At 41.9% G+C, this 26,932-nt stretch overlaps 4 protein-coding genes across 4 annotated transcripts; 3 read left to right on the top strand and 1 right to left on the bottom strand.

Moving 5' to 3' along the window:
* Positions 1–6,802: 6,802 nt before the first annotated feature.
* si:ch73-52e5.2 (protein THEM6) lies at positions 6,803–10,597 on the top strand. Its single transcript, XM_044015037.1, has 3 exons — positions 6,803–6,866; positions 7,990–8,494; positions 9,375–10,597. The coding sequence occupies exons 2-3, from the start codon at positions 7,994–7,996 to the stop codon at positions 9,480–9,482; spliced, it is 609 nt and encodes a 202-aa protein (XP_043870972.1). The 5' UTR covers positions 6,803–6,866; positions 7,990–7,993; the 3' UTR covers positions 9,483–10,597.
* Positions 10,598–11,076: 479 nt separating this feature from the next.
* On the top strand, positions 11,077–18,900 carry ftr67 (finTRIM family, member 67). The gene is made up of 7 exons (XM_044015034.1): positions 11,077–11,764; positions 12,847–12,942; positions 13,091–13,324; positions 13,447–13,606; positions 13,694–13,795; positions 14,829–14,927; positions 18,400–18,900. The coding sequence occupies exons 1-7, from the start codon at positions 11,168–11,170 to the stop codon at positions 18,465–18,467; spliced, it is 1,356 nt and encodes a 451-aa protein (XP_043870969.1). The 5' UTR covers positions 11,077–11,167; the 3' UTR covers positions 18,468–18,900.
* A 68-nt stretch (positions 18,901–18,968) lies between these two features.
* On the top strand, positions 18,969–25,344 carry LOC122759989 (tripartite motif-containing protein 16-like). Its single transcript, XM_044015033.1, has 7 exons — positions 18,969–19,847; positions 21,316–21,402; positions 21,503–21,736; positions 23,578–23,737; positions 23,820–23,870; positions 23,944–24,006; positions 24,556–25,344. The coding sequence occupies exons 1-7, from the start codon at positions 19,251–19,253 to the stop codon at positions 25,080–25,082; spliced, it is 1,719 nt and encodes a 572-aa protein (XP_043870968.1). The 5' UTR covers positions 18,969–19,250; the 3' UTR covers positions 25,083–25,344.
* On the bottom strand, positions 25,137–26,072 carry LOC122759987 (elongation factor 1-delta-like; the record flags this gene model as incomplete). The annotated part of the gene is made up of 3 exons (XM_044015031.1): positions 25,137–25,230; positions 25,464–25,658; positions 25,754–26,072. Coding segments are annotated over 3 exons (553 nt in total), but the record flags the coding sequence as incomplete, so codon positions are not given.
* Positions 26,073–26,932: the final 860 nt, after the last annotated feature.

Genomic DNA, 26,932 nt, shown 5'->3' with positions numbered 1-26,932 from the left:
GACAAGAACTTTGACCTTCCTTAAAGACAGGAAGGTCATTTAAAAGTCAGGGTGCTGATTGATCAGCCTAAAGGCAAGGAATCATGTGATTGATTCACTGTCAGGTGATCAGCTGCTAACATGTCAAAACAGGAATGTGCTTTCATGTTGCTGTGGGGCCATGTTCATTAAACTGCTAAAAATCTTTCATGGGTTTATAAGACATAAACAAAATTACATAATCAAATTAAAACAATTAAATCATATTCTGATCATTTTCGACTTGATTTTAAAAGATATATCCTGCCTTATCTAATTGCTACAGCGAATTCCTGAAGCACATTTCCTGTGAAGGCGAAGCAACGTAAGATTCATGTTTTCTTCATATTTTGCTCCAGACGCAGCTCAGTGACATGAAGAAAAACTCCCTGCTGCAGATTCAGCTCAGAGAAAAGGATGCTCAGGAGCTGAGACATGCCATTTTCTCTCTCACTGTAAGTGGTAACACTCTTTCTGTTTTAGACACAGCAGCAACCTTCCCTTTTCTATATTACTGTGAATCGTTATTGATATTTTGTGGGTTTTAGTGTTCTATTTTCTTGGAGCATGTCTTTTGTGACTGTAAAAACATCCGCCCACTAGCGCTCCGCTCGGACGGCAGCCAATGAAATCGGCGCCGTCTTCAAGGAACTGATTCGGTCAATGGAGCTGAAGCCTGTTGAAGCGAGAGAGCTGATCAAAGCCCAGGAGAAGATGGCCGACCTACAGGCTGAGCAGCTGCTGGGCAAGATCCAGAGGGAGATAGCGGCACTGAAGAAGAACGAGGCTGAACAGGACAAATTGTCCCAGGCTGCGGACCACATCCATTTCCTTCAGGTAACACACAAATCTGATTTGTTAATTCATTTGAAGGGGAACACCGGGATTTTTGTAATTGCCAGTTTTAGTAGCATTTCCACTAGCATATTTTTAGTACCTGCTCAGCCAAGGTTCCAAAAGCGTGCCGAGAACTATGCGATGATTGGTCAGACTGCCGGCCACTGACCAAGGAAATCTCATCACAGACCGCTGCCGCTGTAGTCTGTGGAGTAGCGGGCTGTACTCCTGAAACGTGTGGACAGAAATCAAGCCGAACAGTGCCGAATTGTAGATAAGTTAAAACTGCTTAACAATCCTAAAAATGTGGGTTAATCTCCAACAAATACAGGTGTCTGGTGTCAAGTCACTAGTCACTCGTGTGTGTGTGTGTCGTGTATAAAACAAAGTCACCGCAGTTTCACTCAGCCGTGCAGTGATGATTCCGCCCTTGTTAAGTAGGTACTTTTTTTGTAGTGGAGATGCAGCCTAATCATGGCGTGGCGAGGCGAGTAGAGCCGGTGGAAATACACCATATGTCTCTGTTAGTACATTTCCCTGCCACACCCACATTTACAAACAGACCACGAGTTGGAAAAAAAAATCACAGAAGTCCCCTTTAAGGTCTTCACTATAGACTCAAACTTCACTCCTCCTGTGTGTGTGTGTGCTTGTAATTGCAGGGCTTTCAGTCTCTCCATGCTCCACCTGAGCTGTCAGCTTTGCCTCCAGTCATCGCTGACCCCAACCTGACCTTTGGCCTTCATCAGATCTCAATGGATTATTGCAGAAAGTCTTCCAGGAATGATTGGACAGCATCAGTGAAAGAGGTATCAGGCTTGTTAATGGAGTCATGCTCCTCCTTTGATTGACAGTGAGGGATGTAGTGATTGTAGGTTCTCCTCATCATGTGACACAATGAGACACTACGCAGTCTGGGGATATTAGTTCAGTCGCTGAAGCAACACCAGGTGAGGTCACACATTTGTAACTGGAAATATGGGACACGTGAGCAGCGTAACTCTGAAAGTAATCTTTCTAATAAAATGTATAAAGATGGAAGAAGTTGTTAGATTTTGGCTTCAGAACTTGGATTCAGAACTGGATCAAGAGTCAGGAGTGTGTCAACACTGTGGGTACAATGTTTATCTAGTAGTTTGTTTTTCTATATTGATGAATGAAAAGACAATGTCCTGCCTGTGCAAAATGTAAAGGACAAAACCATTTTGCCAGAATTTGTCTCTCTAAGAAGAAGAGTTCAATGTGTGTAACATTGTCCTTCCGGCTAAACAGTAAACAGAGTGACTAAAAAGCAACTCACTGGTGTCCTGTGTTATTATTATACATGGTGTCAAAAGTGGTGAACTGTAAGTCTCCGCGGAACTGGCCGCTACGAAGACGACAGTAGAGCTCCTAACAGTATATGGGCTAGAGCAGGGGTAGGGAACCTATGGCTCGGGAGCCAGGTGTGGCTCTTTTGATGATTGCATCTGGCTCGCAGATTTCTGCTTTTCAGATAAAACATAAAATATTATCACTTGTTTTAATCCATCCATCGATTTTGGAAGTGGAGGAAACGCAAGTGAATGACATAAATGCAGCACCGTTCTATTCCCTGGCTTTGGATGAGTCAACAGACGTAAGTCATTTGTCGCAGTTCAGTGTGATCGCAAGATATGCTGCTGGTGACACACTGCGCGAAGAGTATTATAACAACATTATTTAAAAGAATAAATTCAGAGGTTTATTATACTCACATTTAGTTAAATTCAGTCTTAAAATATATTATATGGCTCTCACTGAAATAAATTTGCAAATATTTTGCTTTCATGGCTCTCTGAGTCAAAAAGGTTCCCGACCCCTGGGCTAGAGGCTAGCTCGTTAGCACGGGCACATTGGCGAGTGAGTCGAGAGAGACGGGCGCGCCAGAGGACTTGGATTCCGGACGTGAAAGGACGTGGGAATCAACACAGATGGCGACATCTGTACAGTTAACACCCCCAGAACCGTTCGACTTTTCAAGCCCAGCAGAATGGCCGTGGTGGATCCGCAGGTTCCAGAGGTTTCGCATGGCAACGGCTCTCGATACAAAGGAGGAAGAATACCAGGTGAATTCTCTTCTCTGTGCAATGGATGATGCAGCAGATGATGTCCTAGCAGTTTTACCACTGTCTGATGCAGACAAAAAGAAATATGATGCTGTCAAAGCAGCATTTGAGCAGCACTACATCGGAAAACACAACATAATCTTCGAAAGAGCGCAGTTCAGTAGCAGACGTCAGCGTGACGGTGAGACTGTAGAGGCTTATTTCACAGCAGTGCACAAACTTGCTGAAAATTGTGGCTTTGGTGTACTGAAGGAGGAGCTCATAAGGGACAGAATAGTGGTTGGAATAAGAGACGAGATTGTCTGAACACCTACAAATGAACTCTGACCTGACACTGGCTAAGGCAATACAAAAAGTCAGACAAAGTGAAACAGTAAAGAGACAGCAGACTATACTTCACGGTGACATCAAAGCGAACATGGATGCCATCAACACCAAGAAAAAAAGAGGAAACAGAAATGGCAACAGAAGCCAAATAACCAGACACATAGAGACTGTGGCAGGTGTGGCCAAAAACATTAATGGAAAGACTGCCCAACGAAAGATGTAGGTTGTAGGAAATGCAAGAAAAAGGGACATTTTGCTGCAGTATGTCACACAGGGGATGTAGTAGGTCTGCGTGAAGTCACAGAAATTCAGGGCGTCACAGACACTTATGATTATTACTTCCTAGGTGACATAGAAGCTGACGCATCAGAACCATGGATGGAAAAAATCCAGCTAAATGGGGAGAATGTTAAGTTTAAACTTGACAGTGGGGCAGATGTAACATCAATACCTGAGAGACTGTACAAGCCAGAGTGAGATGGGAAACTGCAGAGCCCAAAAAGAGACTGGTAGGGCCAGGTAAATACCCACTTAAGGTAAAAGGCTGCTTCAAAGCAGACATGGCAGCAATAGGACACCTCACCTCTCAATACATCAACATAGTGGCAGGACTAGACCATGCACTACTAGGTAGACCGGCTCTAATAGCTTTAAAGCTTGTAGAGAGAATAGATGCAGTTATGGAAACAGAGGAAGACTTTAGAGCAGCCTATCCAGATGTTTTTTTTACAAGGACTAGGCAAATTAAAAGAGCCTTACCACATAGTGCTTGACCAAGGTGCCACACTAATGGCTCTCTCCGCACCAAGAAGGGTCCCCTTGCCCCCCAGAGAAGCAGTGCAGGAAGAGTTGACTAGAATGGAGGACATGGGAGTTATTTCTAAGGTCACGCAGCCAACAGAATGGTGTTCTGGTATGGTCGTTGTCCCGAAACCAGGAAAGAAACCACCAAGGATCTGTGTGGACCTCACTCCCCTGAATGCGGTTGTGAAAAGAGAACGTCACATCCTCCCAGCCGTTGACCAAACTCAGGCAATGATGAAAATTGCCAAGATTTTCACCAAACTTGACGCCCGATTTGGATTTTGGCAGATTCCTCTCACGCAAGAATCACGACATTCATCACTCCTTTCAGGAGACATCAGCCCATGCTGGCAGGACAGAATGGATCTCCACATCGCTCACGGTCTCCTCATGAAAGGAGAGAGGATTGTTATTCCACCCCCCTTAAGAACAGATGTGCTACAGCGACTGCATGAAGGACATCAGGGGATCTCAAAATGCAGAGCAAAACCTAAAGAATCTGTTTGGTGGCCTGGCATTTCAGCCCAGATAGGACAAATGTTGGAAAGGTGTGACCTATGTCAAACGCACAGAACACAGCTCACAGAACCACTGATGCCCACTCCCCTTCCAGAACGCTAGTGGCAAGAAGTGGGCATGGATCTATTTGAGTGGTCCAAGAAGGATTACCTTTATATAGTCATTGACTATTTTTCAAGCTACATTGAGATAGCGGAGCTCAAAAGCACTTCGGCTGAAGTGACAACTAGAGCTGTTAAAGAGGTCTTCGCCAGGCATGGGACTGCAGAAGTTGTCATATCAGACAACAGGCCTCAGTTTTCATCAGCGGATGAACACAAAGGTGAACGGTTTCGTGCATACGACCAGCAGTCCCCGTTAACCTCAAGCGAATGGACAGGCAGAGCACAGACCCCAATCAACAACCAAGCTGGATCGTAAGTGGCCAGACCTGCAGGCCTTTCGCACAAGGGAAGAGGAGGGAAGGCGTAGGCAGGCCGCAACCTACAACCTGAGACACCGCTCAAGACCTCTCCCAGAACTGACTGCTGGTCAAAAGGTCTGGATTACCACTGAGAGAACCTCAGGAGCAGTCATCGGATCAGCCAATACACCAAGGTCTTATATGGTAGAGACCAACAGGGGTCTCCTCAGGAGAAACAGAAGTCACCTCCGACCTATAGGGACTGTTACGAGAGCTGGTCGGGTGACAAAGCCGCCTGATAAACTGGACTTGTGAATTAGTTGGATAATGACAGGTTATGGTCCCAGTAAAGAATAAAAGCGATTTGGGATGTTAAAGTTCTTAAGTCTTGAGTTAAAACATAAACATTGCTTAGGATAAAATGTTGTTAAAATGATACTGTGTTTCAGTTTTAGTTTGCTCGCCCCAACGTGATTTCTTCATACACACTGATGCATCACTGAGACCTCCCACGGCCGAAACGGAAAGGCCTCTGTTCGCTTCTCTGTAAGTTGTGCTAACTTTACCAGCGCTTAATTGCCGAATTCATCATGGAAAAAAAGTACAAACAACTGCTGTTTCATACAAAAAAAAAGCTGTTTCATACAAGAAAAGCTTCAGCTTACATAACTCGGACCTGACCAACGGAACATCACCATAAAACAGTAAACGAAAGACAGGAGCTGGTATGAGAAGAAGGACTGGCTAACTGGTTGCACTCAAACCAGTGCCATGTTTTGTTTTCCCTGCCGAGGTAGGCGACATGTGCACCGGGAGGAAAAACAAGGCTGTCAAGTCGTGTCTGGTGTGTTTGGCCTCGTACTGCGACGTACACGTCCAGCCATGTCGCCTTCAAGAAACACAGGCTGGTGTCTGCGTCCAAGAAGCTGCAGGAGATGATCTGTCCACGACACGACAAGCCGCACTGACAGTCAGTGCATCTGTTACCTGTGTGTGACAGATGAACATAAAGGACACGAGCAGTGCTGGCTGAGCAGGAGATACAGTACAAGCAGGTAAACGATTGATTAATCGACCTATTCAGTGTGTGTAGCGTCAAATCACAACATACATTATAGCAAGACCAACATCTTATAGTATTATAGAGAGAAAGAGAAACCAAACAATTTGTCCAAGGAGCAGACATTTAAGTCTGCAGTGATAAAATAACTTTAAAGTATGTATGTATGTATGTATGTATGTATGATATTTCTGCCACTAGGGGGTCTCCCAGTTAACAATAACAAAAGACCTTTCTCAATATCCATACTTGTGCGTACTTGCGTACTCCCGTACTTGTGAAAATGTCATCAGCCTCAGTCCAAGTGCTGTTCCAATTCTTCGCCGTTTCTCAATTGAGTATTGAGAAACGGCCCTTGTTTGATGGCCTGAGGAAGTAGCGTGTGATCATGGTAAATGAAGTCTCGTTTGTTCAGAAGTATCCAGCTCATTGTCCCGGAAGTTAGTGACTTTATACTATACTATGAAATATCCTCACCCTTTGTGCAGAAGGCCAAATCAAGCCATTTAAAGTGATATTTGTAAGTTATACTGTTAGTTTTTATGCAACGTTGGCAAAAGTTTATTTTCTAAATGCTACACAAAAAAGCTTGATTACTGAATTACAAATAAATACTGGGTCGTGCTACAACATAATTCAGATGCATGAATTTGGCTTTTTACGTGAATGCGGTGGACGAAAAGTGAGCATGTAACCATGCCGACGCGGCGACAAATGACATCGACTGTCGTCACGGAGAACCCGGAAGTCATTTGCATTCATTCTACCGGTTTCTTAGCATCTAATGTTATCGCTTTGTCCCGGGCGCACGGTGAGTTTAAAGTTACAAATGTACACCTGTGTCGAATTTACGACCAATGCTGCTTGGATTCCGGGTATGTCAACAAGTAGGGGTGACGGTTTTATTCGTACAAGTGTAGTTTATATTCGGCCCCGGCCGTCGTGTATCCGCAGCTACAGTAGCTAAGCTAAGCTAGCAGAATTGGCTGTGACAGCAGGTTGAGCAGGTGGAGCAGCGTTAGCTCTGCAGCTGTAGCTCTGTCAAGGTTGAGGCGATGACAGGACTTTGCTGCTCCGTGCTTTTGCTTCCACGGAGTGCAAACGCATTTTTCTCACATCTTTGTTTTCTCTCTCTATCTTCATTGTCACTTTTGAACATAAACGGAGTGGTTTTATGTCAAGTTAAGGCAGAGGTTAATGCTTATCCTATTAAGTATAGATACTTAAATAATCTAAATATTTCACTTGCGACGTCAGTCGTGTGAGTGCTTGTAGAGGTAAACAAACGTCCGTCCAGTTATTACTTAAATGATGTTTACAGTATAACTTTATTTTGTATCCAAAAGTTAGTTTGAAGTTATGTTGCATTTCCGCATGATTGGGAATCCTTCTCTATTTCTCCTTCATTCTTAAACAAGTTAATTTGACAGGTTGTTTGTTTTTATTGCACTTATTATGTTGATTGTATTCAAAATATACTCATTGAAGAGAGAGCGAGACCATAAGTGATGTTTAATGAATGGTTTGTGTATCATTTGTAATTTTTGATCTGTCAGCTTTTATCAACCAGCTTAACGTGTTGGTTGAAGGGCAATATATCGATATTATGACATGAGACAACTCTAAGACCATATGTTTTAGAGTTTGGATGTTGTGATACGGTATCTGTGATGATTTTTCCTGGTTGTAAAGGCTGTTGCATTGATATTCTTCATATTTGTTATCTTTAATATTTTTGTATTGATTAAGTATTGCACATTAAATATTATCTATATATTAAATATATACAAATACATGTAATCAACAGAATGATGTCTATATCTATCTATCTATATATATATATATTAAAGTCACTTAATAACCTAATATTTGTGATATAGCAATATCTGATAGCAATCGAATTGTTTCTAACACATGTAAATATCTTGTTCCAGCGAGATGTTGCTGTTGGTGTTGGGAGCCCTCCTCCTGCTGTTCTGCACTCTTGATGTATGGTACTTCCTGCGTGGGGCCCAGGTGTTTTTCGAGGCATGGTTCCAACCCAGAATATGGGACATTCTAGCCGAACAAAGCATTGATGGCATGGTCCTTCCTCACGATTTGGACTACATGGGCCACATGAACAACTCCAGATACCTGAGGGAGTGTGACTTTGCCCGCTTTCACCATTATATGCGAAACGGGCTGTTCATGGCCTCGCACAAATTGGGAGCCAAAATGGTGGTCGGGGCTTCCACCATCAGGTATCGCCGCTCCTTGGCCTTCCGTGAGGCTTTTGAAATTCGGACCAAAGTAGTGGGTTGGGATGAGAAGGCCTTTTACTTGGAGCAGCGCTTTGTGTCCAAGAAAGACGGCTTCGTATCAGCGATTATGCTCTGCAGGCAGAATGTAGTGCGCTGCAGCCCAGAGAAGATTATTGAATTTGTATGCAAAAGAAAGGTGAGTTCAAGCAGAACATGGAGAGAAATGTGGAAGGCTTGCTATTGAATTTGAATTTATCAAAAGGACATAACCTACATTTAAATAGGCTCTATGTGTCCGGCTCAGTTAAGGAGAGTTCAGCGGTACAATACATTTCATTTTAAATGTTTTTTCCATTATTTCAAAGACATCAGAAACTAAAAAAAAGGCTGTGTTGAACATCAGTATGTCTTATTTCTTTTCAGTTTTTGAATGGAACTGAATAAAATAATCATAATGATGTGGGGGGAGGGTGGAATCTCACACCACTTGGGCTGCAATAAATTATAAAATGAACAAAATTAACAATTCTGATAATGGACTTATTGGTTTGGTTTTGAGTGTTTTTTTTTTGATGATGAAATCAAGCTCTGATTTTTCAGAATGTGAAAATCATTAAACAAGACATTTGAGAACATACAAGTAATATTATTAGTCGTCTTTCAACTGGAAGATTGTGGGTTTGATTGCAGGCTCCACTAGTCTACATGCCGATGTGTACTTGGACAAGACACTTATCTTTACGTTGTCCCTGACAGCTGTGCTGGCAGCGTGTGAATGGATATGAAAGATGTGTGATAGACAATGTGCTGCACATAGATACACTGAAGCTGTGAGTGAAAAACAAAACTAGTCTAAAGCAGCTTTCAGTGGTCATCGAGACTAGAAAAGCGCTACAGACGATTTACCATACCATAGTCACAACTTAAATCATTACATTAAATTACCCTCAATTGTTCTGTATCTTCAAAGTCAGATTATTGCCAATTGCCAAGACTCTCAACTTGTTATTTGTGAACTTGACCACTGACATTATTCTACCTCATCATTCGGCTAATTGTTGTGTTTGCTTGTGTAGATCGAGTGCCCCGAGTTTCCAGAAGACGTCAAACACTGGATCAGCTACATTTCAGCCAGCAGCTTGGCTCTGAGAGCAGAGAGTGGACTGGAAGACAAGAACAAGTAAAGCCATACTCATGACACTGTGTATCATGAGTGTAGACACATCATTTGCATTGCATGCACATGTACAATATTCGCACATCCACATACAGTACATGCAAACATTTGCAAACATTCAGTTTTACTTGACTTAGAAGAGTCCATCTGATAGGGGTCATGCCTACCTGCTGTATATTTTTTTATCAAGTGAATGGAAGTAATGGAGTTACATCAGCTAAATCTGACAACTTGAATTATGGGCTATTATATGTTTTAAATTGCACTCATTCACCGGGTTCAAAGGAAATAATGACATAGCTTTACAGTTGCAGCGTGTGAAGTAGTGGACTCTAAATAGACTGGCTTCCAAAATTCCTCTCATTTCAAATAAGCATGTAGAGCAAGAGTTAATCTTCCACTGATATTAATGCATGATTTCAAACAGACTGAGTCATTTTTTGTGCCTGGTTCTCTTGATTAGTCATAGTTTATAGTTATAATTTTTATAGGAATATAAATTTTATGAAAATACCAAACAGTAGGTGTCAAGAAATGTGCTTGGACATACATTAACATGTAATAACAGTTAAGCTTTTGACTTCACATTATTATTTTGCACAAGGTAACCCAAGTGAGTATGCAAACTGAACGTCTGAGAATAAATGTTTGTTTTTCCTTTGGTGAATAAAGTTTTTGACCAAATTCATTATACATCCATTTAAAGGGTGGGCATTGTCATTGGCTTTGTGTGTGATTATAGGTGAAAGTGCTAAAAATTGGACTGGCAGGTGTGACAAACAATTTTATTAAGAATCTTATTTTATGAAGCTGCTGGCAACGCACACTGAAGGTTTGGATGATGCTCTGTTTTTAGCTGAGACACTGTAGAAATGTCGACCCCTTTCCTTTATTGCATCAAAGCTTTACTTTGTGACCAATGTAATGTATTTATTCTGTATGAAAGGGAAACTGTAACAAAAATGCACAAAAGTCATATTTAATTCTTAAGATATATGTTGTCATTCATTCATGTGTTTATTATTATTCCTTATTCATGAAGTGTTAAAATTGATTGCTGTATCGGACTTCATTCATTGTGTTTGTTATTTATCAGCATTTTTAATTAAAAATGCTTCGGAACAGGTGTTTGTTTGGTTTTTTTCTTGCCTTGTACTGTACATATTTATTCAGTAATGCTTCATCTTCTGATGTATTGTGACTTTTTGTGGGTTCTCCTGAGCATCAACCTACAACAAAATATCGATTGTCATCATGGCACTGTAACAAAGCTTTGTTTGGTCGGTCGGGATAAATGTTTGTTTGGATAAAAGGTAAACATCATACTTCAGCATCAAGGAACCATTCATTTTCTGACAATTTATTTATTTATAAAGACGTGGTTCTATTTCTGAAGAACTGTTTTAATGTGTATAGCTAAGTTCTGAATTGTGGTTATGGTTAAAGTTATGGATGGAAGTCAGTACAGTGTTCTAAAAATAGTTTATAGTAAATGTGTGTGTGTGTGTGGGAGAGAGAGAAAATAGCTTACGGTACATTATTTTGGCAATCCTGTCCTTTAAATATTAAAGCCATTGCTTCCGCTTCCGGTAACTCTCCCTCCCACTTCCTATAAACAAAGCAAACGTCACTGCTGTTTTCGCTCGCCCTGTGTTTGTGCTGTGTTCAGAGAAGGAACTTAGGTTCTGGACAATGGCTCAATCCGGTTTGGTTCTGGACAAGGACCAGTTCAACTGCTCGATATGTCTAGACGTGCTGAAGGAGCCTGTGACCATTCCCTGCGGACACAGCTACTGCTTGGTCTGCATCCAAAACTACTGGGACCAGGACGACTATCTGGGGAGCTATGTCTGCCCGCAGTGCCGTCACACCTCCAGCCCGAGGCCGGTGCTGGCCAGGAACACCATGCTGGCCGACGTGGTGGAGAAATTCAAGAAGAACGGACTCCAAGAGGCCACGACGGACGCGAACCAAAGTTTCGCCGAGGCAGGCGACGTGCAGTGCGACGTGTGCACCGGGAGGAAAAACAAGGCTGTCAAGTCGTGTCTGGTGTGTTTGGCCTCGTACTGCGACGTTCACGTCCAGCCCCACTACGAGTCTGTCGCCTTCAAGAAACACAGGCTGGTGTCTGCGTCCAAGAAGCTGCAGGAGACGATCTGTCCGCGACACGACAAGCTGTTGGAGGTTTTCTGCCGCACTGACGGTCGGTGCATCTGTTACCTGTGTCTGACAGACGAACATAAAGGACACGACACGGTGCTGGCTGAACAGGAGATACAGTACAAGCAGGTAAACGATTGATTAATCGACCTATTCAGTGTGTGTAGAGTCAAATCACAACATACATTATAGCAAGACCAACATCATAGTATTATAGAGAGAAAGAGAAACCAAACAATTTGTCCAAGGAGCAGACATTTAAGTCTGAGGTGATAAAATAACTTTAAAGTATGTATGTATGAATGATATTTCTGCCATTAGGGGGTCTCCCAGTTTAAACAATAACAAAGACCTTGTTTAATGGCCTCAGGAAGTAGCGCGGGATCATGGTAATTGATGTCTCGTTTGTTCAGAAGTATCCAGCTCGTTGTCCAAGTCACACCAGAACCACAGAGAAAGTCAGCAAAATAAAATAACAATGAAAACAGATTGGTATCATATGACTGATGTCACCTCTGAGTTGACCACATTCTAGTTGAGAAGTTGGAAAAATAATGGATGCAAATATATCTCAGGCTAGTCACTGTTGGCAACAATGCTCTACACAGGAGATTGCATTTCCATGGATAAAAATTGAATATGTGTACAGTTAAATTAATGTCGATCAAATTGAACAAAGTGCAACATGTTTTTTCCCCAGTGGAAAATCACCCTTTTTGCGTTGGAAATCTGAGTTGAGCTCAAAGTTCTCATTATAATCGCAGAGGGGCAAATTGAAGTACAGCCAGCAGTAACCAAGAATAAATAAAAAATAGATGTAAACGACGATGGTGACAAGAACTTTGACTATCCTTAAAGACAGGAAGGTCATTTAAAAGTCAGGGTGCTGATTGATCAGCCTAAAGGCAAGGAATCATGTGATTGATTCACTGTAAGGTGATCAGCTGCTAACATGTCAAAGCAGGAATGTGCTCTCATGTTGTTCTCATGCTGTCGGGCCATGTTCATTAAACTGCTAAAAATCTTTCATGGGTTTATAAGACATAAACAAAATTACATAATCTCATACACTTAAAAGATTCTGATCATTTTTGACTTGATTTTAAAAGATATATCCTGCCTTATCTAATTGCTACAGCGAATTCCTGAAGCACAATTCCTGTGAAGGTGAAGCAACGTAAGATTCATGTTTTCTTCATATTTTGCTCCAGACGCAGCTCAATGACATGAAGAAAAACTCCCTGCTGCAGATTCAGCTCAGAGAAAAGGATGCGCAGGAGCTGAGACATGCCATTTTCTCTCTCACTGTAAGTGGTAACACTCTTTCTGTTTTAGACAAAGCAGCAACCTTCCCTCTTCTATATTACTGTGAGTCGTTATTGATATTTTGTGGGTTTTAGTGTTCTTTTTTCTTGGAGGATGTCTTTTGTGACTGTAAAAACATCCGCCCACTAGCGCTCTGCTCGCATGGCAGCCGATGAAAGCGACGCAGTCTTCGCGGAACTGATTCGGTCAATGGAGCTGAAGCGCTTTGAAGTGAGAGAGCTGATCAAAGCCCAGGAGAAGATGGCTGTCAGCCAGGCTGAGCAGCTGCTGGGCAAGATCCAGAGGGAGATAGCGGAGCTGAAGAAGAGCGAGGCTGAACTGGACAAATTGTCACAGGCTGAGGACCACATCCATTTCCTTCAGGTAACACACAAATCTGATTTGGAATTTTTGTAATTGGCGACTATTGGCGCATTTACACCGGCTCTCTCTTCACTATAGACTCAAACGTCCCTCCTTCTGTGTGTGTGTGTGTGTGTTTGCAGGGCTGTCAGTCTCTCCATGCTCCACCTGTGCTGTCAGCTTTGCCTCTAGTCACCGTTGACCCCAACCTGACCTTTGGCCCAGTGATAACGGCTGCATCAGATTTTAAAGGATTATTGCAGGATGTCTGCCAAGAAGGATTGGTCAGCATCTATGAAAAAGGTATTAGACTTGTGTTTTTTTAAAATCTGAAACCACTTGTTCTATCGTCTCTGTTAATGGAGTCATGTTCCTCTGTTTGATTGACAGTGAGGGACGTAGTGATTGTAGGTTCTCCTCATCATGTGACACAAGGAGACACTACGCAGTCTGGGGATAGTAGTTCCGTCGCTGAAACAGAAGCAGCACCAGGTGAGGTCACACATTTGTAACTGGAAATATGAAATACTGAAAGTAAACAAGTATTTTTCTAATAAAAATGTATAAAGATGGAAGAAGTTTTTAGATTTTGATGGTGGTTCAGAACTGGATCCGTAGTCAGGAGTGTGTCAACACTGTGGGAAGTCTAGTAGTTTGAAGTGAAATAAGTGCATAGCAGTGCCATATTAATAATTCCTGTGCAGTGTAGGCTGCTGCCCCCATGTGGACCTTAACATACTGCACATGTTGGTTGTGAGACAAGTTTTACATTTTCAAATGTGAAAATATGTTATTTTCTACCTATCCTCTATCTATGAAATAAATGATTATAATTGAAGGCTTTGGTGGGCCCCAGAAGAGTTTTAGTATTCAATATTGACTGAAACATTTGTAGGTTTGGCTGGAAACAACCAAACCTGTCCCCAGAAGAGCCTCTAAAATGCACACAACAATGCAATACATACATTTCAGCACAAATGAGGTTCAACAGGTCAAAGAAAGTTGTCATGAAGCAACTGAACTGTCTTAACTTTCATTAAGAGGGGGTTGGAGTGCCTTGTGTACCAAAGACATCATGGTCGCAAGTTCGATTCCACCCCTGGCTAATTGTACTTGATTCCATTGTAAGTCGCTTTGGATAAAAGCGTCTGCTAAATGACATGTAATGTAATGTAATGTAATGTAATTAACAAAGGTAATTTATTCACAAGGAGTAACAGTACCTATACCAAAGTTACTGTATGTGATTTCTATCAAAACAAGTACTATTGTTCCAGGTTTCAACTTTTCCAAACCATATCGTGCATATTTATTATTCTTTGACCACCATAACAAAACAGGAACCACATTAAATTTAAATTTGACGTGAAAGTTCTGCTGAAACCAAGTTTGTTTGTGTAAACACAACAAACGCCTCGCTCAACTTGTTTGGAGTTTGCTGAGTTTGCACTTGTACACAGTGAACAGTGAGACTTTGCTGTGACAGCGACTTTGTTTTTCTCTTTTGTTGTTTTTGTTGTTGTAGTGATTCCTTCTCCTGGACTAGACTCCGCTCCAGTTAATCCTCTCAACCCATTCCTCACACCAGGACCTGCCGCTCCCATGTTTTCCTTCTCGCCTTTTGGTGAGTGATCATAAATGACTACAAGCACATGATATAGAAGCAAATGTGATTTTGACACAAATGTTATTATAATAGTAATAATAATAATAATGATGATAACTTAGATTAATAAAGCACCTTTCACGAAAGCCAAGGTCGCTGTACAATTGACAACAACAGTAAGGTGGCAAAAGCTTGCTGGAACAAGTGTCGCTTCAACAGAGATTTAAAAGACTCCAGAGTCGGTGCCTGGCGAACAGCCAGAGGGAATGAGGGTTGGAACAGCGACACTGAAAGCCCTGTTGCCAAAGCTTTGCCTGCAGGTCCGGGGAACAGAGAGGAGACCTAGGTCAACAGACCGCAGGTTCCACGAGGGACGGTGCACATGGAGGAGGTCGGAGAGATAGTGTGGAGCGAGTGAATGGAGAGACTTGTAGCAAAGGAGGAGAAGCTTGAAGGTGATCCAGAACTTAACGGGGAGCCAGTGCAGTTGTTTCAGTGTGGGAGTGATGTGTTGCCAAGGTTTGGTTCGAGTGAGAACCCTAGCAGCAGAGTTCTGGACATGTTGGAGCCTATCCAGGGTTTTCTTTCAAACAGGACGGCATTACAGTAGTCCAGGCATGATGTGATGAAGGATGAGGGTCTCAGCGACTCAGAGTCAGTGCGCGATGGTGAGAGATATTTTTGAGGTGAGAAAAAAATGCAGATTTTGTGACAGATTTGATGTGTGTGTCGAATAAGAGTAGAGTCCAGAATGACACCCAGGTTACAAACCTCCATAGACAGTGAAGTGGTGATGATCAACAGAGAGGACCAGATCTCCCACCTTGTCGAGGAGAGTATTTTGGACCAACCACTATCAACTCTGTCTTCCGGCTGTTTAGTTAGAGCAGGTTAGAGGTCAGCCAAGATTAAATTTCCTTCAAACAGTTGATGAGTGAGTGTATCATTGGCCATAGCAGTGGAAGTTTAGACCATGGTGGCGAATAATCTGTCCAAGCGGGAGCATGTATATGGAGAAGAGGAGAGGGCTGAGGACAGAACCTTGTGGAACACTGTGGTTGACTGGGGCAGGGTGGGAGCATGAACCATGAATGGAGACAAACTGTTTCCTGTCGGAGAGGTAGGAGTGGAACCAGGACAGAGCAGTATCGTTGAGTCCAAGGGGAGTGGAAAGGTGCTTCAGCAGAATAGAGTGGGAAACAGTGTCAAAGGCTGCGGTGAGATCCAGCAAGACCAGGATGTTGATGTAACCACAGTTGGCAGCCATCATAAGATCAATAGTGATCTTAACCAGGGCAGTTTCGGTGCTATGGTGGGTCCTGTAGACAGATTGGAATGTTTCGTAGAGCTCATTGGTGGACATGTGATGATGGAGCTGGGCAGCAACTACTCTTTCGAGGATCTTGCTGAGAAACAGGAGGATGGAAATTGGCCGGTAGTTATTGAGGTCCAACCCTGCTCTTTTCAGGATGTAGGTAAAAGAGGCAGTTTTCAGGCTGATGGGTACAGTACCGAGTTGGAGAGATGAATTAACCATGTCTCGAATGTGGCAGCAGACGGAGGGAAGGCAGGCCTTGACCAAAGCCGTGGGCATAGGGTCAAGAAAGCATGTGGAGGCCTAAGTCAGGTATGAGTCAGCAGGAGAGTGGGGGGCAGTACGGGGGGAGAGCAGTCTGGTGATGGTGGAGAATAATGACCTGGGGTGGTTTTGCTGGGACTTGATAACAGTAGAGTAGTAGTCAGTCCTAGCCAGGGAGAGAGCATCCTTGTAGGAGCTGACAAAGTCTTTGAAAGCCAGCCGGTGGACAGTGAGGCCAGTTTTTCTGTAAAGCCTCTCTTGCCGCCGAACAGTGGCTTTCATGGAACGAAGTTCAGTGGTGAACCAAGGTGCAGGACGAGTGAAAGAAACAGTCAGGACTTTCAAAGGGGCAAGGGAGTCCAAGCTGCAGGATAAGGCGCCATTGTAGCAGGCGACCATGTCCTCAAGCATGTCCAAGTGTTCGTCTATCAGACTGGACAATGCCGGTGCACTGACAGCCTTGATATTCCTGAAAGTAATGGTTTGCCTGGGTCGCTGCCTAGGCACGTGAGCAGGAACATTGAAAGTGATTGCATGATGGTCGGTAACAGCTCGGTCCATGCACTGAAGGTTGGTGAGAGGGAAGCCAGTTGAGCAAACCAGATCAAGTGTGTGACCCTTGCTGTGGGTGGGACCCTGTACATGCTGCACAAAGTTGAAACAATCCAGCAGAAACTCGGGGGCACATTTGCAGTTGCCGGAGTCAACATGAATGTTAAAGTCCCCCAGCAAGAGTGTGGATGTGGACATAGCACAGACGGGTGTAAGGAGCTCAGATAGTTCAGACAAAAACGTGCTGGGAGCTTTGGGTGGGCAGTATATGAGGACAGTCTGCAGCTGAGAACTGCCAGCCAGTGAGAACACCACACTCTCAAATGTGATGGTAATAGGCATGGAGACCCCTTTAATCTGGATGTTGGCACGGTGGATCACAGCCAGTCCCCCACCGCCACCACCAGTGCAAGGCTTCTGTAGGTAAACATAGCCTGGAGGAGTGGCTCTTTTGTCCAGCTCTTTCTGCCAAGATGTCTGTCAAACAAAGGATGTCAATCCTGTGCTCCAAAATGATGTCATGAATAAGTAGAGGTTTGTTGTTGAGAGAGCATACATTAAGCAGCATGAATGTATGAGGGAGGCTGAGTTAATGGGAGAGGAAGTGTCAACACGGCACAATGGGCGGAGCCATCTACTGCACACATGGAGTTTGTTGTGAGGAGGACACACAGAACTCGGGCTTCTGTAGATCCACAAGAAGGGAATTTACGCAAACTGCAACTCTAGTGGGACTCAAACCCCACAACCTTTTCAATCGCTTCACTTTAGGAAGTATCAGATATGCCTTTATTATTAAAACCCTTTCAAATCAGGGCTGCAGCTAACAATTATTCCCATAATCGATTCGTTTCTCGATTAATCAACTCGTCGTTTGGTCCATAAAATGTCTGAAAATGTTGATCAGTGTCAAACCTGGAAATGATGACATTCTCAAATGTCTTTGTTTTGTCCTCAAACTAAAATGATTCGGTTGGAATAATTTCTTTGTTTAGATGGAGCAAAGAAACCAGAAAAACTTATTTTAATTCTTTATTGTGAACTACTCAAAATAGTTGACAATTAATTTAGTAATCGGTTAATTAATTAATTAGTAATCAGCCCAAATTTGAATGTATATTGTCTTGTTTACATGCAGTTTTCTTATTCAGGCGCCTAAATTTGAAATGGCAGCATATAATGTGGCATAATGGCAAGGAAAAGTGTTGATATACCATCTGTTCTTATTGGCCAGTACAGATCATATTGAGCCGCTGCTACCAAATCATTTGTGAGCTTTTCAACGTGTTGTCTCAGCGCTGACGTGTTTCTATCGCTTCAGGACGCTGTAACTAAACGTTTTCACTTGTGTCTGTTCAGGTGCCAAACTGTGTACGGGATCGAGGTCGAGGCAAGTTCAGCGACGCTGTCACTCCAGGAGGAAATAGACTTCTACTGTATCATGACTTCACTCACACACTTGACATGGGACTGAACGCCATCACACATGACCTGCTCTCACACACATAAACTCTTTTCCACATTACCTTTAATTGTTTTTTTTTAATTTGATCTGTGTTAAAGGGCAAAGGGTTGGGGGTTAGGAAAGTGATGATGGTGGACTCACGGTGTCTTTGTTCCAGTACTTTTAAAGAAAAAAAGGTTCAAATGTACACAGATTTTGGTCCTTCTTCTTATTCTTATTAATAATAATAATAATAATAATAATAATAACAACAATAATAATAATAATAATAATGATAATAATAATACTGTGTGTTTTTATTTATATTTTCCTTTTAAAAAACAAGCAATTCTTCATTATAATAGATTGTGATTGATGTGTTGACATTAAAAAAGCAAACATGCGTGTACAGACTCCCATGTTGTCAACTGTGGTGTTTATTTGCACGTCCTCCGCTCTCGTTTACTCCACCGTGTTCTCTGCGTATGTGTGTGTGTGTGTGTGTCAGAGGCGGAAGTGGAGTGACAGGTCGACTCCACACAAACAAAACAGGCCCCGGCTGACGCATGTGATTTAAATGTGCCCTGTGCACTCAAGAGGAGAGAGCTAAGGTTGCACATCGCTTCACCTGGGACTGCCCACAGGCTGTGATTGGAGGCGTTCAGGTGCAGCAGGAGAGAAACCTGAGAAGCTGCGATCAGCTCACCTGTGAGCCACGCCCATCTTTGTCTCCTTGCAGTTTGTGTTGTGTTGGCGTGCGACAGAGATGGCAGCGGCAACTATTTCTGTCGAGCAGGACCAGTTCTGTTGCTCGGTGTGCCTGGAGATTTTGAGGGACCCGGTGACGATTCCCTGCGGACACAGTTACTGCCTGGACTGCATCGAGGATTACTGGAACACAGCCAAGCAGAAGAACCACTACAGCTGCCCTCAGTGCAGGCAGGTGTTCAACCCGCGACCTCTGCTGAGTAGAAACACAGTCCTGGGTGAAGTGGTGGAAAAGTTTCAGCAGAGTGAATCCTCTCTAGTCGCAGCCCAGCCCTCACTGGCCAAACCGGAGGAGGACGACGTGAAGTGCAGTGTTTGTAAAGGGAGGAAGAGCAGAGCGGTGAAGTCCTGCCTGGTGTGTGTGGAGTCTTTCTGCGCGGCTCACCTGAGAGTGCACGAGGAACGCTTCCGCGGGAAGACGCACAGACTGATCCCAGCGTCGGGTCGGCTGAGGGAGAAGTTGTGTCCGCACCATGACAAACTCATGCGGCTGTTCTGTCGCACGGACCAGCACAGTGTTTGCTCTCAGTGTGTCCGAGAGAGACACAAGGGCCATGACGCAGTCTCTGCGGCACACGAGAGAACGACGCAACAGGTGTGTGTTCAAACTTCACCACTAATGATTCTCGTGTGTGTTCATCCCACACACTTTGGCAGTTTCTGCTGCCGACTATCTACAGCAGAGATTGAACTGACTTATTATACACATTATGTACAAAAATAAGGATTTAAATTAGCATTTTTCTTATGGATCTGCTCAATAACTGGTGACACACACATGAGCTATAATGTTGCATTCTATTACAGTGAGTGACGTGTGTTGAATAAGCTGTTGGCAGTTTGTGTTTTCAGTGTTAAAACGGCTTTTTTACAGTGCACATATCAGGCAGTTGTTATATGATGCTTTACAAAAATGTCTTAAGTAAAATGTTCATCTATAGCGTTTAACCTAGTTATGGACTGTAGGCACAAACCGTGGCTTTATTTTGAGTCGTCAAAATTGTGTAAAACAAACAAACACAGATAAGGAAGTGGAAAGAAATAGGAGTAGGTAGAAGCTAAAAAACAATTTAATCCGACCCCTTCTTTACTATTTAAGAATTTATGATCACAAGTTGACTCCTTACATGTATAATATGATATGTGATCTAAAAAAAATGCGTAAAGTAAAAATAAATTATGTGTGAGATCCATCAAAGCTCCTCTTCCTGATGAAAACCATGTCAGTTCCACAGCTTTCAGCAATAAAACACTAACTTACTACTTTATCCACACTGCATGGATAGAGAATCTGCAAACCAGATTATTTTATATGGATTAACGTTTGTCGCTTTGACTCTAGTCTACATATCTTAACAATAAGGTACAAAAAAAGGTTATGGTGAACTAATATAGTTACTGGTTTGAACTATTATTATATTAAGCTAATATTGTTAGTCATTAGTGAATGTTTAATATTTAACAGTTTGTTCATAATCAGTTAACCATTCAATAACGGTTTTGTGTACCTTTTTATTAAGACTTTCTTCGGTCACTTTCTGCAATTATCTGGAAGAAATAAACAAGAACTGAAGCCTTTATTTTCTCGAAGTTATTTAAATTACTCCATTAAATCCAATCCAACCCAACTTTATATATAAAGCACTTTAAAAAAAGATCAAATAAAATGATTAAATTATAAAAACACCAGACCTAATGGATCCAGTTCATATTTTCTCATTTTAATGTTTTAATTCTTGACTGTGTTTTTGTCTCTTATGCTTTAGTTGTGAACTTATGAGAAAAATATGAATATTACAATTAGTTTTTTGGGATATTTACAAGCATGTCTGGTGACTAAAGATAAAAGACGAGACTAATGGAAAAGGATTCAGAATTTCAAATGTTGAATTTGGTGTGAAATGGTTGTTTTGTTCACAGGCCCAAGGCTGCATATCTGCAATTTTCTTTTTTAAAGGCCAAACTTTCCGTCCTGAAAGTGAACTGTGAAAAACTAAATTGGATAGAGCGGCCTCAGGGACTGACCTGTGTCACACATTTCATTTCTTCCTGCATCCTCACAGAAAAAACTCCAAGAGTCCTCTTTGAAGTCTGTCCTGAAATTGAAGGAGACAGAGAAGGAGCTGAGGTACATAATCAGATACATTAAGGTGAGCACACGCATTTCCAATACAAGAGCCTCTGATTCAAGTGTGCGGAATTCAAAGTGGGACACGTGCGATGATAACAGTGTTATCTTTTTCCCCTCAGCACGCCACAGAGGCGGCGGTGGAGGAGAGCGAGAGGATTTTCTCCAGGCTCATCCGCTCCTTAGAGAAGCAGAGCAGCGAGGTGACGGAGCTGATCCGGGTCCAGGAGAGAGCAGCTGTCAGTCAGACCGAGGAGCGGCTGGAGAAGGTGCAGAGGGAGATGGTGGAGCTGAGGAGGACCGAGGCCGAGCTGGAGAAGCTCTGTCACAATGACGATCACATCCACTTCCTCCAGGTACGAAACCAAAGTCTCGTCTGGGGGCAAAGACCCGGATTTAGATTTCTTTAATACAACGAGAACGAGTTTGACATATTGAAATCTGAATTTATTTTGCACTGACCCTTTACAGCAGGGGCCTCAAACTCAGGGTCCTTCACTAAAAGTGTAATAAAAACTGGCCCAAAGTGACCAACTGTTATATAATATTTTTGATAATAATAATGCATGTAATTATATATACTTGTCTGGTGTTTTAATTACAATTGTCTACATGTTATTTTTATTATTTACTGATTCATTTTGCATCATAAATAGTTTTTTTTGTTGTGAACTTTATATCAAAACAGAAACTTTTACTTTGAAATGCTGAGCATTATCGTCCTAAATATTTAAAATGCAACATGACGATGGATTGTCAAGATATCATTTTAATTTCTAATCACTAAATATTTCCCCTTTTTTTCCCCCTCCTGACCAGACTAGAAGTTCACAGGCCTCCATGTCGTTTTGAGTTTACAGAGCCGCCATTTTTGGCAAGTTTTAGCAGGAAATACAAAAGTTTCCACTTTAGGTTTCCACTGCACCTCAAAGTTCCCGGAACATTTATTTAAATTAGGCTGATGACTTAGTGACGTGAGGGGGAAACTGCACCACCAGTCCAGTAGGTGGCGGTAAAATGTTGTGACTTCATGAAAAAGCAGCACTTTAATAATAACGCTCCCTTTTGATCTGTTGTTCCTCTTGTTTTTACTACATCTAAGATAAAACCGTGCGGTGTACACGGGGAAAAGAAGTTATTAGCAAAGACATTTACGAACGTGTGAAGGGAACGTCTTAAAAAAAGGATTTGCAGAGATTGACTGTTAGAATGGTGTTTCTTAGAGGCATCAGCGAACTAAGTCCCTGACCACCAGGGGGCCCCGTAGATCAAATCATCGTATATCTTTTATTTTATTGTTTGTGCATAACAACAATAATAACAATAATAATAATAATAATAATAACAATGTTACCTAAAATAAGTTATAGTTAAAAAAAACGTACAAGGCTACATAATCAGTACAACTCTATGTATTGTGCCATTTTGAATACTAAGTGAAAACTAACACAAGACCATTCTTATTCTGAGATTGTTACAATTTAAGATTAAAGCAATAATATTACATTTAGCTTGTGGCCCCATGGAGGCTCAGACCCTGATGACATGAATAATCATAAGTGGGTTCATGTGAGCTCAGCACAGTGTGACGATGAATATGGAACGTATCCCCTGAAACCGACGACTAGTGGCGCCATAATTAATTTGATTATTTATACCTGTGGTTTTTCCTACAGTCAAGTCAAACACAAAGTGATCTACAAACAAAGACAGCACATGTCTGTGTGTGTTATGTGATCTGTGTATTGTTGATTCATTTCATTGCCTGAGCCACTGCCCTGTGTCTACACTGAGCCCAGGATAATGGTTTTAAACAGGCCAAGGGAAAGAACCCTGCTTTATTTTAGCAATATCTAGATATCTATATGCTTGAGCCACACTGATGGAAAGTGCACAGGGATCAAGGAAGAGAATATTGTATTTAATTTAATGCTACGCGATAATCTGCGTATCCTGTTTGCAGTGGCTGGTGGGCTGAAATGACGACTCAATTATTAATCTGTCATTTATTTTATTCATCGATTTAATCGGCGAGTGTTTTCTGGTTTTTCAGCTTGTCAGTTGTGAATATTTTTTGGTTTTCTTTGCTCCGTATAACACAGAAACCATTATAACGGAATCATATTTGGTTTGTGGCCAAAGACATTTGAGAACGTAATCATTCAACAGATAATTATGTGATCATTGTTTCCGGCAGAAGTGCAAGTCTTTGCATTTCCCCACAAAGACGGTGGAGACGCCCAGTGTGGACACACTTCCATATTTAATGTACAAAACCATGAGGGAAGGCCTGGCTGACGTGAAGGACAGTGTGGATGAAATATTCCAAAAAGAATTCAACAGAGTCTCCGAAAAAGGTACGCCTGTGCATCACTTCTACCCTATTGTTTTATTTTTAACAGATAAAAATCTATTCTGTCATTTTTTGTTCCATTTCAGTGATTTCACTGAAGGAGAGCAGCAATCATGGCTCCTCTGAAAAGACCAAAGGTATTTACTTTTCTTTTTGTGTTTGTGCTATAATTTTGCTCCTAGTTAATTGTTGGTCAATTCTTATATTCAGCAGTTAAAAGTGTGGACATCCCATACAACACGGAACCAAAGACGAGAGGCGACTTCTTACAGTGTGAGTGCAATTGTTTCATAATATTGTGCACGATACACAGAACCAAGAAGAGTTTGGTCAAATGAAGAATAAACTTTAAATCATTATGATGCTACCGTGTTTGTTTGATTCACATTCTATTACAGAAAAAAAGAGGTAAAACTAAGTAGAAATTACATTTGATCTCTTTTCTGGCAGAAATGGGTTTCCATAGAGTTGGATTAAATTTGACCAGATTTTTTCAGATCTTTTACTCAAACTTGACCGAAACACAGTAAGTAGGTTTAGGGCAGTGTATTTTCTATTAACGAAGTGTCATCTTTTTTTTTTTCCCCAATCCCAACGTCCTGTGGACTGAGACATTTATTGCATAACACAGTAAACTGTAAATTTAATTTTTTTTAAGTGGTAAAATCTTTTCCAAGTTACATTTTTTTTTTTTTTAATTGAGTTGTCTGAGGTGAGTTGCTGCTGTTGTATGAATATTTAAATTCAGGAATCATAAAAAGGTTAAGCTGTGGAACGATTGTGCTTTTCTGTTTGGAATCAGACTTTTTGATCTCTTTTCAGATTACAACGACATAACCTTTGACCCAAACACAGCCAATCCTTATTTGTGCTTCTCCGACGGCCTGAGGGGAGTGACCACGCGCTCAGAGCCACAGCCCTACCCCGAGCACCCGGACCGCTTCACCAGCTGGGCCCAGGTGCTGTGCAGAGCCGGCATGGCAGGACGCTGTTACTGGGAGGTAGAGTGGACGGGAAACGGAGGGGCTTCCATGGGCGTCTGCTACAAAAACATGAGCAGGAGTGGAGGCGGCAGCGATAGCAAACTGGGGCACAACTCCAAATCCTGGAGCCTGGACTGTTCCTACTCGCTCTCTTCATTTCAGCACAACAAGGAGAGTGTGGCCATCCCAGGTCCCAGCTACAGCAGGGTAGGAGTGTACCTGGACTTTAGAGGTGGGACTTTAACCTTCTATGGCGTCTCCGACACCATGGTGTTACTTCATAAAGTCAAGACTACGTTCACACAGCCTGTATACCCGGGGTTTTGGATTGGATTAGGTTCAAGTTTGAAGCTCATTTCTCATTAAACTTAACCTTGTAAATAAGACATTTCACTCAGAGTAATGAAACTGAAAGATGTGTGTGCTCAAATCTTTGATTTATTAAACCTGGAAGTGAGGAGCAGAACTGTGGAGCTTAGATCTTGTTGAAGGCAGCTACATCTACACTCTGGACCTGCAGAGGAAATAAAAACAACATGTGTCAACATCATGTGCATGTGAAATTGTGCTATTGTGATGTAATGTATCAAACTGTTATTTAAAAATCAAATAAAGGCTTTTAATGTCACACATTTGACTTTGGTTTATAATTCAGCACAATTCATATCCCCACCCCAAATAATCTACTTGTCTGATAAGGGAGTGATAATTTAGAGACACAGATTAAAAAAAGCAACTGTGACTTACAAAGTCCTCAAACTTGGTGATCTCCTCCTCCAGGATGTCTGTGCCGACTTTGTCATCCTCAACCACACAGTTGATCTGCAGCTTCTTGATGCCATAGCCCACGGGCACCAGCTTGGACGCTCCCCACAGGAGCCCATCCATCTGCACCGAGCGCACATACTCCTCCAGCTTTGCCATGTCTGTCTCGTCGTCCCACTGAGACGAAACAGAAAGATGTTCATAGACATGTTTCGCAGCAAGATGAGAGTAATTGAAAGAATGACTGAGCTCAGGTTTCCTCTGATACGTACAGGTTTCACATCCAACAGGATGGAGGACTTGGCAATGAGGGTGGGTTTCTTGGCCTTCTTTGCAGCATAGGCTTCCAGGCGCTCCTGCTTGAGGCGCTCTGCCTCCTCGTTGTCTTCGTCACTGCCGAACAAGTCAATGTCGTCATCGTCCTCATCATCACCATTTTCTACTTTCACTTCTTTGGCTATTGTAGCCTGGACTGGTGCAGCCTGTGCAAAAGAATAGGAAAAGAAAAACACATGAGCTGTTAATAGCGGACTGCACAGAACTAGAATCTGTACCCAAACCCAGCCCACCAGGTTTTCAGAATATTCAGGCCTGAACCCGAATCAAGACCAACTTGTTGTTAATGTTGCAGACATTAAATAGGTAGAGTCTGAGTAATTGGCCAGGTTTGTTTTCACTTATACTTGACTGTAGAGCAGCAACTTTTGCTCCATAAAATATCAGAAAAAATTTAAAAATGTTGATCGGCATTGATCAAAACTGGAAATGATGATGTTCTCAGATGTCTTGTTTTGTCCACAAACCAAAATTATTCACATTTAAGAAGCTTAAACAATCAGAAATCTTGTTTCAGTCGTGAAACAAAGCTTCAAACTGATTAATGGATTATCAAAATAATTGTGGATTAATTGTTTCAGCTCTACTTGACTGCACAGTTTAAACATTGTAATATAAAATGGCTCAATGGATATGTGAAAGTGAGAAACCCAAGAAATTACACATCAAATGCAAAACAGAGGTGTCAATCAATTAACATCAACATGTCGTCCAAAATATGAAGAAAATGTCATAGTTTAGTATGTTGTCCAAAATTTGAAAAAAAAGGTCATACTTAAGTATGTTGTCCAAAATTTGACTAAAATGTCATATGTTAGTATGTCGTCCAAAATTGGACAAAAAAAGTCAGAGTTTAGTATGTCGTCCGAAATATGACCAAAATGTCTTAGGTTATATATTAGTCAAAATATGACTAAAATGTCATACTTTAGTATGTTGTCCAAAATTTGAAAAAAAGAGTCATAGGTTAGTATGTCATACAAAATGTTATACTTTAGTATGTCATCCAAAATATGAAAAAAATGTCATATGTTAGTATGTCGTCCAAAATATGAAGAAAATGTCATAGTTTAGTATGTCCTCCCAAATTTGAGAAAAAAGTCATAGTTTAGTAT

This window comes from Solea senegalensis, unplaced genomic scaffold (assembly GCF_019176455.1).
Source record: "Solea senegalensis isolate Sse05_10M unplaced genomic scaffold, IFAPA_SoseM_1 scf7180000012744, whole genome shotgun sequence".
In the NCBI taxonomy this organism is placed as follows: Eukaryota; Metazoa; Chordata; class Actinopteri; order Pleuronectiformes; family Soleidae; genus Solea; species Solea senegalensis.
Note: the sequence above shows the minus strand (reverse complement) of the source record. Positions and strands in the feature narration are given on the sequence as shown.